We start from the raw sequence: 18,428 nt of genomic DNA, 5'->3' as shown, positions 1-18,428 counted from the left end.
GGAAAAATCAATTAACAAACGGAGACGTAACAATATTTATTTAGTCGATAATGCCTTGTTTCAACCACTCATATAATGCTACTTTTCTGAAAATCATTAAATAAGATGCGTTTCAAATCCTCTTAGTTATATATAAATCTACAGTAGTTTCTTTCGTATTTAAAAATGTTAAGCCTTTTTATATTATCGAATGCTACTTGTGGTACGTCAGTATATATATTATTTTATCTTTTTTTAGCCCTCGCATAGCAGCTCATACAATGGCTCTGACTTTTTTTTTTTCAAGTATTAATACAAACTTTTACTTAATAGCTCCTTCATCCCTCGACCGATTTGAGATCTATTTACGGTTTTAGGCTCAGGAGGTCAAACCCTTTCGACTGATGTATTTGAACATGCCGAAGGTCTCTTAGATTAATTTAATCTAATCGTGCCTAAAAAGAATTTCAATTTGAGGGTAGGCTGGTAGAAATACTGATGAGAAATAAAATTGATTCGGGTATACGCGCACCCCACGCTTTGTATTGCTAGCGCACAAAAATAAAACTCATAAAAAGAAAAAAGAAAGAGGTCTCATTAGAGTTATTTACTCTAATCCTGCCTAAAATAATTTCAATTGACGCGTTTATTGTGGATTCCCTCTTGTTTTTTTCTCTTTGTGGTAAAAGCATACTTTCTGACCCGTAATCATGTATTCAGAACACTACACTACATTATTGTCGTGGTATCTAACCGAGCATAATTGTTAAGAAAACGCTAGTGCCATCTATTAATAGACTTATTTTTAAGTTTAGAATTATTTTTGTTATGTTTTTATTGACAATGAACAGTGCAGAAAACCACCGCCCGGTGGCAGCACTAGTGATAATATCGTCTGGTTTAGCTATCCGAGTTACAAAACAATCATTTTCACAGCATTGTGTCCGTAAAATATTCATTACTATTTTATGATGTTAGAAAAACACGTAGGTTCAAGAAGTCTTGATAGAAATGAATGAAAACCCTATATAAGGTTAGAGTTTTTATTCATTACCATTTTAAGTATTTCAACATAATTATTTGATTAGTGTGTCGACAAACGCTAGAACTACGAAAATAAAAGCTACTAAAATACTGCTAGAACTTATGAATATAAAACAGATACTAAAGAAAAAAAAAAGAACATAATTGGGTTTGTTCTGAATTTCGCGCAAAACTACTTGAGGGTTATCTGCGGTAACCGTCCATAATCTATCATTGATAGACTAGAGGGACGGCAGCTAGTCAACATCACCCACCGCCAACTCTTGGGTTAGTCTTTTGCCAACGAATAGTGAGATTGACCGTCACATTATAATGTCCCCACGGCTGAAAGGCGAGCACGTTCAGTGTGGCGGAAATTCGAACCCGCAGATTACGAATTGAGCACCCTAATCACCAGGACATACAAGGCCGGATTTATCTGTGAGATAATAGAAATGCCACTACACAAATTTTGTATATATGTGGCTAAGCAAAACAAGCAGCATCCGAAAGTTAAAATAAAAATTATTGGAAGCCTTACATTAACCTTAAAATAAACAAGTATTTAACTAACCGTATAAATTTATTTGCTGATATTCACTTAACACACCAACGTAAAATTAACTAAAAAATTATATGAGGCCTAAAATTCAGTAAAAGCACTTAAAAGACTTCACTTAAATATAAGTTTAACGCGTAGCATTTCGGCCTTAAATCTGCATCAGATCATCTGATGTACTGATAAGGTGAAATCATTAGGTATATACTATATCAGGGGTGGCCAACCCGCGGCTCTTCAAAAGTTTAACGCGTAGCTTTTCGGCCTTAAATCTGCATCAGATCATCTGATGTACTGATAAGGTTAAAACATTAGGAATAGACTATATCAGGGGTGGCCAACCCGCGGCTCTTCAAAAGCTGACATGCAGCTCCTTATAAAAGCATATTACACCATGTCTTTAATTTAAAACAAAATGTTTTGACTTAAGGAATATAAGAAAATATATGAAAACATGTGGTTAAAAGGTTTAAATGATGTTCCATTGTATACAAAATAAGAACATTTTGGAAAAATCAACAATATTTATATTATAACATAAAAGCATTTGGATTGTCCGGAACCACTAAAGTAGCGCTACTGGGAGCCTCAGTTTCGTCGTGGAGTTATTAATATTATCAACTTTATTATTATCATTTTTAATTCCGTGCATATTCGACTCTTCATTAATGTACGTTGTGAAATTCTGGTTCCCTCCCTGCTGTGGGTTGGCCACCCCTGTACTATAGGCTATATCAGAGATGCATTTAGTGTGTTTGTAAGCAACTGTTAAGTATATCTTTGCTGCTTCTGTATTTACAGTAATAACGATTTATTAAATTAACGTATACAGTGATTATTTTTATATATATTTTATGAATTAATCTTCAAATCTGAAATTAATTTTTAAACGATATCCATGTCCACACTCAAAAGAACATTCTTCAAATTCAATTTAAAGTTCAAATTAAGTAGGTCATGTTTTAACTGAGAATATCCAATCAGTTAATTTTGATCACTATTGCCCCAGAAATTACTAGCGCTTAAATATTGCCAAGATTTTTTATAATTTCTTACCATGAATTTATAAGCAGTTTGCACCTCGGCTTAGGTCTTCCGTTTCTGCTGGTCCTTTAATTAGTTCAGTAGGCTTAGCGTTGCACGTATAGGGATATGTAGCATGTGAAGTTTTTTATTTGCTAAGTGGCTGCAGTATTGTTGAAGTACTAGTTATGTCGTGGTGTCTTTCTTGGCGCGCCGTCTGTCACAATTAATTGCAACTAGTCATTCTATAATCCTCTTTTTTTATCAGTAATTGTAAGTAGGAAACTTGTGTCCCACAGCTATTTCAATTAGGAAAAAAAATATTAAATTCCGACTAGAATAGAGGCAAACTACCGACTTAGAGCAAAATTAAAAATACTTAATTAAGTAGACTTTTCTTACTTATAAATATTAAAATGCATAGTTTCATTAGGATGGCACCCTCATCTTTAACAACCAGTTCGTTGATATCAATTTATAAAACGAAACAACAAAATCAAATAATCTCAAAACAGGTATGGAAAATTCATAAACATATAATAATATCAGTGGGAAGCCACCTATTGGCGGTGCTGTAAGCAGAGTCTCTTGCTGACAATTTTCAACCCTACACTTCAAAACATAAGCGCTTGGGTTATAGTTTTTTTCTTTTCTTTTTATCAGTTTGTATTCGTACTTCTCCTTATGTATTCTACCAAATGATAAAATATCATGCAATCAAGATAAAATTTCTTGAAGGAAGGTGTTCAAAAGTTTTGTCCTTTCTAAAAAAAAAAAAGTAATGTTTACAATCGATTCTACTACCTTGTAGATATATTTTTTCTTCTTAAAAATTATACATCCAATAGAAAATACTTTATCGCCCTTCTTGTTTAGTTAATTGCTAAAGTTTCGGTAACATAGCTTTGCCAGATTAGGAGATTCGTTAATTTCAATTCTGATGTTTAAATATCATGGGTCATTCTACTAGAAACAAAATACTGAGGTTTCTGCAGCTGTACTTTATTCTTATCATTTTGATTATAGATATAACGATATTTTAATTAAAAGACAGAAAACAAAATGCAGTATTGTGACAGCGCTACCTATAATTATTTCAATAAAACTCTTGGTCCAGTGCTTTTCGTCACATGCGAACTCAAAATTAAGAATGGCGGGTTTAGAATTACTTTCAGACCAAGGATTTCGACTAGACGGAAGACGACCTCATGAATTACGTAAAATAGAATGTCGTATGGGTGTATTTGCCCAAGCAGATGGTTCGGCGTATATAGAACAAGGAAACACGAAAGTTCTTGCTGCGGTTTACGGACCACACGAGGTAACTGGTAAGCTTTAGTCTTATTAGTATTACTACTACTACTGTCAGTACCTAGTACTAGTACTAATTATGCAGCCATAAGCCTAACTTAGCCATCCGATTAGGGCACATAAAGTTAGTCTTAGGAGCTAAGGCAAAATTAGTAGTACTGCGACTTATTATAATATTATTTTCTCTCTGTATCACGTAATCATCTAATGTAGCATTGCAAGTAAACAAAAATGACTGTAATTGATTAATATTAGTAGTTATAGTTACCATTACACGAAGCTTCTCTTGTAAGTTGTGTCTTCTGCTCAGTAAAGATGCATTGGCTTTGAATGCTTTTTTTCTCTCTCGTTAAATTTGAAACAAATTATGGTTCTGGTACACTTGCAAGTGGTTTTTTAATTAAGGTAAATGCTGTTACCATTGGTAAAATAAATATGATGCATTTGAGGAAAGTGGGGTGTGGTGTTATAATTCGGTGCTCGAGTGCTTGATCAGTGGAGGTATAGTCGTACTGATTCTCCCTGTGTCAAATATCTTGATCAACTATTGGTAAAGGTGATTTTACGTTTGTTTCATGAAACGTTATTGTTAAATCTTAATTTTGATCAAATTAATGACTCATCAACGAGACAGTTAAATACATATATTTATATATATATATAATACAAAACAAGCTTGTAATAAAAACTGGGAAGGAAGTCACCAGGACACAAGCTAAAATGTGTCTTGGTTTTTGGAGATGACTGCAGAAGTTGGACCCACATAGCAGTGAGGATACACTAACAGTCTTAACCTCCGTTTACAAAGTCTCGCATGTAAAGAAAATAATAACAAGAGAGTAAAATAAAAGAACAAAATGTGGGTACTCAAGCCCACTACATCCAACATCTATATCACCCTTTGCTGCCCACAGACAGATGGTGACTGTTCTCTAAAGAAAACAAGTGAAAAAGTTCTGGTATTAAGTAAAGCTTGTGTAATAGGTAAATACATCCATTTAAAGTTGCAATGTTTCTAGGAAGATAGCTACACAAAATATCTTGTACTGTACGTAAGTAAATTAAGCCCACAGTTATTAGATTAGAAGGAAGGAAAATATTTTGAATCATAATAAAATAACAGGTTAACAACTACGTGTGTAAAAAGAAAGTCATGCCTTCTACATCCAGGCTTTCATTAAGAAGACCCAGGATCGAATCCCGGCTACTACCAACACAGAAATAGTCCTTGTGAAGACCTGCGAATATGGCATTAAATTAGCAGCTGAAATGTGTGATATAACTAGCTAATAATTAGTATCTAGTTATAAAGAAAAAATACTAATTAAATTAGACTTGGATGACCTTATATGCTACTAACCATGACAACAATTGATATATGATTGCCACAACCACACTTAAATTACTTTATAAACTGATTGCACCAAAACAGGACATAAAGAAAATATACTGTGTTTTGTTTCTTCTGGTTAGATGCGTGGTAGTAAATCGAGAGGTCTTCACCATAAAGTTTTAATCAACTGTCAGTACAGCATGGCCACGTTCAGCACAGGAGAACGGAAAAGGAGACCTAGAGGAGACAGGAAGTCGCAAGAAATGACTCTTCACCTTAAGCAAACATTTGAGGCAGCCATCATGACACAGCTGTATCCCAGGTCTCAGATAGATATTTTTGTCGAAGTAAGTAAAATGGACTTGATGTCATTCATTTGTTGTAGAAGACTCACTTGCAACTTAGGTCTCGAGTCTAATTACGGTGACTGCAGAGTGGAAGTAATTAACATGTTAGTTAATTGTTACTTGTCTACACTAGCAAAAACACCAATTAACCCATTAAGATAGTTGCCGTAAATGTCCGGGTTGAGATGATAAAGGGTTAATACAGGTATAAAGTTTTGAAAAGTAATATTGTCTACAATTTTAATTATTGCTTATTTAAGAATCATCCTTAAGGAGATACTACCAAAGTTTTGGAATTGTTTTATTTTTTTTTATATTCGTGAAGATATTGCAATAAAAATAACACTGATAGAAGAAAAAATTGAAATGGCCTTACTATTATGAGGTGTGTGTGTAGGGGGTCCCCACATTTGTTTTGGAAGAAGCCAGAGCTTTTTTCCCCATCCCTGCCTCCATTCTTAAAGATAACTCTGACTGGTGTACTATGGAATCACTGGATTTATGAATAAAACAGTTCAATACTAAACAGTGTTTATTAAGGTTATTGGTTATAATGTTTTCACAAATTTTTTTTCTGTTAATTAGTTTTTTACATTTTTAGCAATTACTGTGCATCGTTATCCTTAATATGTAGGTTTAGGAATAACCTCAACATTCTGAGCTATCATTTGGATTATGGTCAAATATACCGTTAAAAGTAAATCTAATCATAGGTTTCAGTTTTCTTGTTTATTGATTAACGTGCTTGAGATTATAAATTTATCAGTTGGTTTTTAGTTCTGGTTACCTAGCTTTTGCTCAAAACCTTTTTTATAATTAAAAACTTTACAGTTATAAAACAAAGATAACATTGGGAATTGGATTATATTTAAATCTTCATTTTTCTGTTTTGGAAATATTACATGCAAAATAATATTTAGAGTAGCACAATTTAATCAATTACCTTTGAGCGTCGATTATTGTAAAATAAAAATAATCAGTTTAAGCTGAACAACCTTGAATTAATCCAAGAATAATAATTAGAAGTCATACTACCAACACTATAGTTACTTAAATAATTGGAGTAATTGAAAATAAACAACTAATTACAATACATAGCTTTTTTTTAGAATTGTTGACATAATTCAAAGTACACCAGGAAATAATTAGTTTTTGGCGTAGCCGATCACTATCATTTTCGAAAGAAGTTCAGTCAGTGAAGAGTTAATACAGATTCATAGTTTCACTTCTTCATTATTCATGCTGCAAAGAATCTTGAAATCCTTGTAACAGTTCTTTCTAAGTACACGAAGAACTGACAAGATTAGGTTATTAATATTACTTCGTCCACTAGCATAAATGATGTGAAGTCCATGTTTTATTTCTCTGAAAATTTGAATCTGAAGACAGGTTTAAATACTAAACAAACAGAGATCACTTTGCGTGTTATGTATTACAATCAGTGCTCTCTCAGTGGCACTGAAAATTCTGTTTCTGTTCTGAATTATGTATCGTAAACACTGGAGAAAAGTATTTCTAACCTTTACTGTTAGTTTCAATGAAATAATAAACACAGATATGTAACAATTATGTATGGAGTACGTTTTGTACACAAATATAACAACATATTAATCTATGAGTATAGGCTACCGAGAAGTTCAATAAAAAACCTGATATAGAAGGAGTTAACTTTACAATACTTATTGATTTCGTACGAAATGTTAAGCTGAAATATAAATAGGGAGGAAAAAAAATAAATATTTCTATTTCTTGGAGTTATACAACTTAGTCAAACTTTCCCTCGTAAATAACTGCTTATGTAATATTAGTTCGCATAGTATTCAAGGAAATTACACTTATGATGTGAATATATTCAACTGAAATCATAAATAAGAAAAAGTTTAAGCATATATGCCTTAATATTGGGGGGGGGGTTGAGTTAGTATTTCTCTGTAACCTATGTTAAATGACAGAGCAGTAGATACGTGATGCGGGTGTATATTATCTTACGTTCGTAACAACGTTTTCCTTCTGCTGCCCAGGTTCTCCAAGCAGACGGTGGGAACTACAGTACGTGTGTCAATGCCGCAACTCTTGCTCTGGTAGATGCTGGAATACCTCTAAAGGATTACGTTTGTGCTTGTACTACTGGTTTCGTAAATGATACACCAATGGTGGATATAAGTTTCGTGGAAGAATCCTTAGGGGGTCCACAGTTGACCGTCGCCGTTCTTCCGAAGTCCGAACAGATAGTTCTTCTAGAAATGGCATCGAGGCTCCACGTCGATTATCTGAACAAAGTTCTAAAAACTGCGGTTAAAGGTTGTAAGGATGTGTATGTAATCTTGGATGAAGTTGTACGGAATCACGTTGCTCAGATTGCGTCGTCTGTGGGATCGGAGTGATTGTTTGGTATTTTTGAGGTCATTAAAATATTTTTTTGTATTACCAGTTTCTCGTACAGATTCATAAACGAGTTCACTTTTTGAGAACAGAAGAGTTGGTGAAAAGGAACAGTTGGGGTGATCCTGTATAGTTAATACAGATGTATTTGATGGACAGAAAGATTTTTAAAAGTTAGGTTCTGTTTTAGTACCATATTATATAAACAGGATTCAAAATTAGGAAAAACTACTTTAATACATTTTCAATAAGAGTCATAGAATAAGAACTTTGTGTACAATACATATTTTAATTTAATATATAAAAAATTTACGAGTCTGTAGACCAGTTAATAATTACATTTGCCTGCTGTAAACAAAAACTATCCAAAAATTAGTGAATATTATTTGCTATTCTCTATAATGTAATGTCCCATAAGATGTTTACTTTTGTGGTAGTTCACAGATGTACAGAGTAATTATAAAATACAATAGGAGACTAAAGCACAAAAAAAAAAATTACAATTTATGTGTCAGTTTTTGTCTTTTTTGAGAAATCCCACGGAACGATGTTTGAAAACCAGTGGTCTAAAGCACTCTTTTGTTAACAGATTAACTCAATGAGGTACTTTTGCGCGTAAGGGTTTTTATTAAGTTGAGGTCGTGGTAATGGTGCGTGTTTAAACAAAATAAAGGAATTTCTAGCTGCACTTTAAGTTACGTTATTTCAATCACACTAACATACACGTTTAATGGTGGTGGGAATTAACGTAACAATAAAAAAACATTTTGCTGCGTGGCCTTTACCTTCTATAATGCTAATTTATAAAAAAAACAAATACTGACAAACTTAAAATTATTTACAAATATATGTATATATCATAACTATCTTTGTAATAGGAAACTTAAATCTATCTAACATTAATTTCAAATCTAACCCGAAATTTTAACATACACACAACTGACAAGTCAAAATAGTCCAATAATTTGGTATCTATGGTACATCTTATTACTAGCAACAAAGTCCGAAACTGATTCCAATAAAACAAAATTTTTTATGGAATTTGCACACAGTTGGTAACCTTGCATTAACCCCCCTCCCCTTGGATACTGATGTGATGCATAAAAACAAAATACAACCATATATCCGAAACTTTAATGCATCAAGTTGTAAAATCTTAACGTGCGATACTTCTCCGTTTCGAACACATTACATAAATCAATAATGAATTTTTTCACTGTAATGACTGAAGTATATCACGTCAGACTTCACAGCAGTGATAATAACATCATCAATTAAACAACCTTAATAATAAATACAGTTGAAATCGAACAATCTTAATTTCTTATGTATCAGAACAGTATAATAATGTGATAAATCATACAACCTGCAATTATTGTGTCTTATAAAACTGTGATAATAAACCCTTCTCTATAACAGTGTAATATTAAACCGTATAACTCTAATTATATTTCACAATGGTGCCATGGAGAACTTGTTCAGGTCGTGCTGTTTTAAAGTGTCTCGACTTGGACCATTTAGAAATAACTTGTATTTTTATTATCACTTGAATAAATTCACACACAAAAATTAAAACAATCTTCTTTGCAGTCACTGGTGAAAATTACTTAACTTTATTTCTTGATGCCAGAATGTATTTGAAACAATAAACTCATTACAATCAGAATATCTGCTATTTGAGTTTGGAGGTACATAATAACTGAAACCTGATTTGTGTTGTTTCATATCAACTACAGTGACAGGAATGATTATGTAACATTACAATCTAACTGAAACCTGATTCGTTTTGTTTCATATCAACTACAGTAACAGTACAATCTAACTGAAACCTGCTTCATGTTGTTTCATATCAACTACAGTAAAGGAATGATTATGTAACAGTACAATCTAACTGAAACCTGTTTCATATCAACTACAGTAACAGGAATGATTATGTAACAGTACAATCTAACAAACCTGATTCATGTTCTTTTCTATGAAACACGGCATGACTGACACCTGATGTTAGCGATCAATAACATGGAACTACCTGTACATGTAAGATCAACTCAAAAGCCCCTGATTTAAAAACTGTTTTTCAAATTTAAGAAGTAACTTTCTTTGTACTTGGGACGTTTGGTTCTATACCTTGACTCATCATTTCTCGTTAGTAGTTGTTAAGAAGAAAATACAGATTTCCATATACCAATCAACAGTTTTTTTAAATATAAACTTTACTTATTAACTGAAAACAACTGTTCTACAGAACAAAATAAGTACGTTGGGTTTTATGACATACAGTGTGTGTGTGTGTGCATAGCTAGAAACTTCACTACAGACCTTACAATCGTTCCATTTCTATACATACAAAAAAATCACATTCCATCAATCACACAGCAAATAATAACATATTTGCAAATAAATTAGTTTAATGTGTTGGTAATAACAGGAAGGTATTTACAATCACAGGAAAAACAAACAATATAGAAATTCTGCTGGGCTCAAGAAACATCCCAGAAAATGTGAAAAAAAAGTAAGTAAACTTCACCATCAGGTTATATCGGAGAGGGTAACAGTTGGTTTCCCATTTACTTCACTAGTTAACAAATAACAAAGTTATTATTTGAAAATCAATCCCCCCAACCCCACTATTAAACTAGATCAAAGGCCAACATCAAATAGCATTGAAGATAGTGAATCTTTTCATCGGTTAAGTAAATTTGTTGCAGCTACAATGAAGGTCCGTTAAGTAATACATATCACACTATTTACATTCTCTTCTGATAAAATATGGCTGTGAAGTAAAATGATTTAATAAAAAACATTCTATATACAAAATCTTTGAAGACTGTAATACTGGTAGTATAATATTAAAACAATGGTCATTAAGTTTAGGTTACAATGGTCATTTATCATTAACTGTCTGAAGTAGTATTTCTACATTTTTTTTTCTGAGTTTCATAAAATGTATTCATTTTATGCTTTGATAAATAACAGGTTTCATTAGACAAAAACTTCTGAATAAATTCAAGGAACATTTATGTGTGTCCAGCTCTTAAATAATTGCCAGGTAATTTACTGGTCATAAAAACCAAACCACCACAATGACAAGTTAGTAAGACAGCTCTAGACAACAGCCATGTTTAGTGTATAACAATAGCTCAAGTACAGATTATTTAAAAAACTAATAAATGCATTATTTACTTTCCTTAACAGCTGGTGCCGACTGTTAAGCCTAATATTCAATGTTGTCGTTAGAGCTAAGCCTATAATTTAGATTAAGGTAATATACAAAGCTAGTGTTGTTGAGATTGCAACAATACAAAATTTAGAAAGGTTTAAGTAAAAATAACTTATTAAGAAAGAGATAAAGTTTGATCTGATAGATGAAAAATATGTCGGAAAGAACAATCCAATTTTTAAGAGAAAAAGAAACTGAAGCCTGAAATTTTGCTTAACAACAAATTGTGTCACAAAAAAGTGAAACCATGAAAAATTCAAATAAATACACATTTTGACCAAAATTAGAAGGATATTTAAAGAATATTCCATTTACTAAACCTTGTTGGAAGTATTAATACAGTTTTAAATACAATAATAAACTCACACAATGAAAGTGCTAAGACTTGTAGCTGTACACTGCACAAAATAACATTACATTCAACATCATACATAACCAAAATACCTACCGATTAATCCCCCATATTAACTGAAAAAAAACTCTTAAACAGTGAATAATTTTACATCCCTGTAAACAAAAACCTACACGTAAATTTGAAAATCAGAAACTTTTTTTGAGAAACCAAACAGTTTTAACCATGTGAGAAGTATGTCCATTTCTTCTTAAAAAAGATTTGTTCATAATTAATTAAAACTTGACATCTTTTACACACATTTCAATCAATCAAACTCACGAAACATATATAAATAGCCTAAACAAAACTTCTAAAAACAAAATCTCATTAATTCAAATACATCTATCCTCCATTCGTCTAATTTTTTTGACCATGAAGGAAACTCGGCTTACAATATACATTTTACAGAAAAAATATGTTCACCAATTATTCAAGTGCCATAGTTTTCTTAATTAATATGTTAACATTCAAGAAGTGACTAACTCCAGAACATTTTTTATTTTACCTGACATTTTGGCTTACACCTTTTTCGAAAGTCGTCGAGAACCACAGGAATCTCTTCTGATTCAATCCAAACACCCTTCTGTTAACAGATACAACATCTGGCTCCTGTAAAACTACTATTATTCCACACATGATTTATTTTTCACGTTATTTTTATTCAATTATTTACATTTGTTACTGTAATCACCAAGTCTATCTTGTTCAACAATACTTTTCGCAAGCATCACTGGGAACCATTCTTATTATACCGTTGTAGTCTTATATTCTCTTCAGTTACTATAATTTGAAATCAGTTTTGGAACCTGTGATGCTTAACCCTCGAAAAAGAGGCACAAGCCAAAACCTCGTGTAAATTAAATATTTCTCTGAAGGTGTCATCTTTTTTTTTAAACATGGTTTCAATCCTTCAGCCAGCATTAAAAAACTAATAAGATGGTGCATCGATAGATACATTATTCTCATTTACCTTAGTACGCAAAACGCTATATCGACTGCAAAACCTCAGCGTGGAATATACTGAGAATCACTAGCTTATAATCGACTTCAGAATCAACCTGCCATTGAATTTCTTATCTTTGTTTCACTCCTAAGTGAGAGTAAATATTGCAAACAGCTACTAAAATCTAAAAAAGCTTTTTATTTATCACTTCTTATACCAACGAGATTAGATTAGAGTGTTTCACTTGAAACCTTCTTTTCAACTGGTACAGATTTTCTGTCACTTTCTTGAGATTTTGTAGCAATATGTAAATCTTCCTTTTTCTGAACAAAAGCCACTTTTGGTAACGCGTAAGACTGCTTATGTTTTTCATCTGTAACTAAACTAGGTTTTGATACGGCACTCAATGAAAGTCCTTTGGATTTTCCACACAAGGAGTTGTTGTCTTGAGACGCATCCCACTGATCGTGGAAGTCTGAGTATCTGCAATGAAATGCAGTCTCATTTTGACTGGGCGTTATTAGCTCATCGTTTGAGTTCCACCCCACCAATCTTTGGCTGTCCTGAAAACTTTCATTGTTCAATCTCAATTTCATACTGTCATCTACACCAAAGGGTGTTCGAACTTCCCACTGTTCCGCACCCCTGTTACCCGAATGAGTCAAAATGTTTTTCATACTGGAAATAGGGCTTTGGGTAAAACACACTTCCCTCACCTCATTCAGTTCATCCAGTCTGGGAGTACCTGAACTTTCTGGATCTTCAGAACAACTAACAAACAGATTACTGAGGCTACCATGAGCTGGCAAGTCTCCATTGTTCTTAAACATCTCATGGGACAGAAAGGAATCCTCATTACTGTCAGAAGAATGCAGCGACTGTTGTGAGATAGAACGATTTGATGCAGACAAGCGTATGGGACTGCACCCACTTTCAACCTCCAAAATAGGAGGCAACAACCCTGGCGAAGACATGGAACAGAAGTACTTCCTACCAGGGCCTAAGAAAAACATATATAGTTAGTAACGATTCAACTTAGCTTGTTTACTATTATGTATTTTGATCCTGTCATTAAAAATAACTTGTTATACCATCACATTCACTAGTGTTTAAAACCCACTGTTGTTTCACGAAAATACTGGATATGTTTTATCCAAACTGAAGTACAAACCTTGTTAAAAACATTTCAAAGCATACAAACAATGTTGTTCTTTTGTTAACTACACTGATAAGTTTTGTTTTGTTTTTAATTCTGCACAAAGCTACTCAAGGGCTACCTGTGGTAGCCATTCTAATTTTAAGTGATCGACTAGAGGTAAGATAGCTAGTCAACACCACCCACGGCTAGCTCTTGGGCTACTCTTTTAATATTGAGTAGTGAGATTGATCATTACATTGTAATGTCCCCATGGCTGAAAGGATGAGCACGTTTGGTTGGACGGGTATTCAAGTCTGCAATTCAAGCACCCGAACCATTAGGCGACATACTGACAAGAAGTTACAGAAAGTCTTGTAGGATAAAATATGAAAAGTTGCTTCAAAATTAAAACAGATATTTCATGAACTATCAAGTACAGGGTCAGAATACCTGGGATTTTCTATATATTAACAAGTATGCTTTAAAGGGATCTCTTTACCCAAGTCAGCGGCTTCTTGGTTTTCTTCCAACTCGAGAGGTTTCTTTAGATCTTCACAACCAGAGGAGACTGTTCGAGTCTATTCCAAATACAGATGAAAAAGGCTAAAAAAATTTCCTGTATTTTCACCTAACTATATTAAAGTTTGTTTCTTCTTAATAACTGTTATTTTGTTATTTCTCTTTACTCAATATCTCTCTGAAATGTTTTAAGTACAAAAATATAGTTTCAGAAAGAAACTTAATTTCCAATATTTTTTTAGGCATCTTCATAGATAACTCAGGCTGTGATGACTTCAACCTATCTGGTATGCTCCAACATGACAAAATATTAAAACTGGTTTAAGGATATAATCAGATCCTGTTAATTATAAAGATAAATAGTTTTCTTGTGCTTTATAGAAGAATTAATAAATCTTTATCAAACTTGTATACAAGTTTTTCTTCGGTTGTAGAACTTAAATGAAAACCCATTTTTAATTAAATGATTTTTTTTAAATTTCTTAATGGTATCTTCATCGTCCAATTAAAATGTACAGTTAATGATAAACTCTGATTTATTCAGTTGTACTGCCTTAAAAACCTGCTATTTACATCTTTTGGCAAGGAAATGTCCTTATTTTGACAAGTGCTTTGTAAATTGTTTCATAGCTAAAGAGCTCCGTGTTTTTGTATTGTAAGGAATTAGTTACATATATATTTTAATCGTAATAAAGGGTGCTAAAAACAGAACTGCTACAGGCAACATGGAGTCTGGTAATTAAGCAGCTTTGAAGATTAGTCAGTAAAAGCTAAAAAATTACATCTGTAGTTTTCCTTCTTAGCTTTACTCTTTCAAGATATGAAAAATAACAAGATATTATCACAAAAGCACAAGTTAGCAGAAATCAGATTTATAGTTTTTTTGTGAGTTACAAATTAAAGTTAAACTCTAATCCTGACGTAAGCACCGATGTGTTTGATATTATCACAAAAGCACAAGTTAGCAGAAATCAGATTTATAGTTTTTTGTGAGTTAAAAATTAAAGTTAAACTCTAATCCTGACGTAAGCACCGATGTGTTTGATATTATCACAAAAGCACAAGTTAGCAGAAATCAGATTTATAGTTTTTTTGTGAGTTAAAAATTAAAGTTAAACTCTAATCCTGACATAAGCACCGATGTGTTTGAGTTTAGAAGTGTCCAAAAAGTATTTGCAGAGCCTAGAAATGTAATTCCATTTCCAATTCTACATAAGAAAGATACAAATTCCAAAATTACTGAAATTTTTCTGAATTGAAGGCCTTTGTTCAAGTGTTAATTTTACATAATGTATGAAGTCTCTTTTAAAAAGTTCCAGTAGACCTGGATTTTCTTTTTTTTTCTAGGCATCTAAAGAAGAGATACTGCACATGTATCAGTCGTGATAGTAATCTTCGTAGTTCTAGTAATTCCCTGTAGTTCTCCAAGTTATTTTATAGTAACATATGTACCATATATATATATATATTATTCTCTATAAGCTAAGATATCAATTTTATCTTACATAATGTTTTATGTGACTTTTCTTCAATTGCTTCGAACCTTCGTCCATAAATTCATATCCCTGGTGAGTAGTTCCGTTATACAAATTTCCCAAAGTTTTTTTGGTACTGTTCACATCACTGTTTGCCGTTGCTCTCCCGTTCTCCATATTACTTTGATTCACAGTATTTCTACTCGACACTGATATTCTGTAACACATAACATACAGTAGATGGAGATCACCCTTAACACTTCGCTAGTAATCACTACTGTCAAACTGTAAAATTACCTTATTAGTATAATGATAATATTAGAAGATCACCCTTAACACTTCGCTAGTAATCACTACTGTCAAACTGTAAAATTGCCTTAGTATGATTTTAATGAACCTGCCAGAATGTTATAAATAAACTGTGAAACTCAAACACACTTCACTTCTAGAGTATACTGCCTAATCTGTTGCCTGACTACTTCATGTTCAATAACCATCTGACATCAAGAAGGATCTGGTGTTAAACCAACCTCAAAACTACAGGAAACATTTACGCAATAGGAAAGAAAAGTATAAAACAACTTACTAGGAGTCTACAAATCCTCATCTTACATAAACATTAGCCTAAGTTTTAAAGCAATCAAACTATTTTCTTTGCAACTAAATATAGAAATACTGTAAAAAAAAATGTTAGAAAGAAAAGATGATTCAATGAAACATACCCCACTGATTTTTTTTACCAGAATAATATAACACATTAGAGACATAAATGAACATTACTGAAACAGAGCAGTTGGTTTGCATCAATGTTGGTTAGAGCATTTGGCTTGCAACAATGTCAATTAGAACACTTGGCTTTTAACAATGTCAGTTAGAATACTTGGCTTTTAACAATGTCAGTTAGAATACTTGGTTTGTAACAATGTCAGTTAGAATACTTGGTTTGTAACAATGTCCATAAAAAACTTGGTTTGTAACAATGTCAGTTAAAAACTTGGTTTGTAACAATGTCAGTTTAAAACTTTGGTTTGTAACAATGTCAGTTGAAAAACTTGGTTTGTAAAAATGTCAGTTAAAAAACTTGGTTTGTAAAAATGTCAGTTAAAAAACTTGGTTTGTAACAATGTCAGTTAAAATTGTGTATTATATTTTTCCTAAAAGAAATCATAACATTTTGGGACAACATGAAACTTACTGGCCCATCTCGGCTGTTCCATCTTCCAAACTAAACTAAAATTATTAATAAATAAATTTATCCAACCCAGACATCATTCTAGTAACCCTTCTCTGAACCCTTTCCAACAATTCAATGTCCTTCCTGAGGTAAGGAGCCTAAGACTGAACACAATATTTCAAATGTGGCCTAACCAGTGACATATAAAATTAAATTATAATCTCTTTGGATTTGAAGTCAATATTTCTGCAGACACAACCTAAAATCCTATTGGCCATACCACTAACAACAGCACACTGCTTGGATGGCTTAAGAGACTAATCAATCATTACACCAAGATCCCTTTCTTTTATGACACTGTTAAGGTTATTCCCATCAAAATTATATTTATAATTGAAATTATGATAACCCACACGAATTATCTTGTATGTATTATGCTTAATCAGTAGAGTATCTCTTTTTGAATGACCCTGTATATTTACCAGAGAAAAACAATTAATGCTTTGTCACAAGTTGGGTCTTGTTGAAGTGTTACAGATGGAATTCATATTAAACAGAATAGTAATTCAATAATGTACTAGCAAACAGTAATATTTATATTAAGTTCATTTTATACCACGTAGATACACTATTAAATAATACCATTACAGATCAATTTTTATAAGATAGTTGATGTAATATCAAAACTCACTTATCATTTGGAGGTTTATGTCATTACGATATTAAGAATGTGAAAGATATTTAGCTTACTTCTTGTACAGCGTTAAGTTGCCGTTTTCAATGGTTTCTTTGGCACCATTTTCTTGCCTTTGTGTTATATGATTACCCTTTAAAAAACAAAACACAAGTCATTAAAATTCTTTTATTGTAACAATTCATAAAGGAGAACCTTATTTATTGTTTGTTTGCTGGATTTTTCACAAGGGGGTACCATACTTAATGACAGATTATAGGAAAGACAGTTAGATAACACCACCCACCACCGATTCTCTGGCTACTCCAGTCAGACTGATTAGTGGGATTTAACTCTAAAGCATAACAACGTAACATGAACCACAGAACTTCAGCTTCACAGTCCAGGATCACACTCAGTCTAACTTTCTTTGAGAGCTGTAGTCTACTTCCCTACAGTATCACCAAACACGTTTTTACGGTGCATACAAGTACATTTTCTTTATTAAACAAATAAAAATTCTGTCTTATCTTTGTGACAGCTCAACTGTATATATAATGGTGATGTAGATGTTATTACTTTAGTTCTTACACTGTGATGACTTCCTGTCAGAAATATAGAAAGTTATGCTTCAGTGTTATGCCAGAAGTTTCTTTACGAAATACCTCAAATCTAAAAAAACACCACTAACACTTCCTACATATTTAATCAAATAAATACCAGTTAAACCTCATGCAAAAATCAACAATTACAGGTTAATCGTCTTGTAAACACAGTGCATTCTGTTTGTCTTCCCGTTCCAAAATTATCATAAATTAATTTTGAACAGAGTATCATGTAGCTCGTAAAGTAGACTTAAAATAAGAACCAAAACTTGAGCACTTTCGATTAGTTCTTCTTTGTTATCCTGAAGAAGAATAGTCAACTATTCGAAA

The 18,428-nt window shown here is 32.5% G+C and overlaps 2 protein-coding genes across 2 annotated transcripts in view; one reads left to right on the top strand and one right to left on the bottom strand.

Annotated features, from left to right (window-relative positions):
• The first annotated feature begins 3,709 nt into the window (after positions 1–3,709).
• On the top strand, positions 3,710–8,679 carry LOC106473736 (exosome complex component RRP41-like). Its single transcript, XM_013934416.2, has 3 exons — positions 3,710–3,905; positions 5,369–5,575; positions 7,597–8,679. Exons 1-3 carry the CDS (start codon positions 3,735–3,737, stop codon positions 7,957–7,959), a joined length of 741 nt encoding a protein of 246 aa, XP_013789870.1. The 5' UTR covers positions 3,710–3,734; the 3' UTR covers positions 7,960–8,679.
• An 868-nt stretch (positions 8,680–9,547) lies between these two features.
• LOC111089503 (protein S-acyltransferase 21-like) overlaps positions 9,548–18,428 on the bottom strand; it is a 17,327-nt gene continuing 8,446 nt past the window's right edge. The window contains exons 6-9 of the mRNA XM_022402131.1: positions 17,571–17,647; positions 15,677–15,863; positions 14,152–14,230; positions 9,548–13,514 (exon numbers count right to left, since the gene is read on the bottom strand). Coding sequence (XP_022257839.1) covers positions 12,745–13,514; positions 14,152–14,230; positions 15,677–15,863; positions 17,571–17,647 — 1,113 coding nt within the window. The 3' untranslated portion in view covers positions 9,548–12,744. The remainder of the gene's footprint in view (positions 13,515–14,151; positions 14,231–15,676; positions 15,864–17,570; positions 17,648–18,428) is intronic.

The sequence above is a fragment of the Limulus polyphemus genome, unplaced genomic scaffold, assembly GCF_000517525.1.
Source record: "Limulus polyphemus unplaced genomic scaffold, Limulus_polyphemus-2.1.2 Scaffold6458, whole genome shotgun sequence".
In the NCBI taxonomy this organism is placed as follows: Eukaryota; Metazoa; Arthropoda; class Merostomata; order Xiphosura; family Limulidae; genus Limulus; species Limulus polyphemus.
This window is presented reverse-complemented; position numbering and strand designations above follow the sequence as displayed.

What these genes read in the sequence shown, in the direction of transcription:
- LOC106473736 (XM_013934416.2), top strand. Translation starts at nt 3,735, where the DNA reads ATGGCGGGTTTAGAATTACTTTCAGACCAAGGATTTCGACTAGACGGA. An exon ending in CGGTTTACGGACCACACGAG is followed by an intron (nt 3,906 to 5,368) that starts GTAACTGGTAAG and finishes TCTTCTGGTTAG; the next exon opens with ATGCGTGGTAGTAAATCGAG. An exon ending in AGATAGATATTTTTGTCGAA is followed by an intron (nt 5,576 to 7,596) that starts GTAAGTAAAATG and finishes TCTGCTGCCCAG; the next exon opens with GTTCTCCAAGCAGACGGTGG.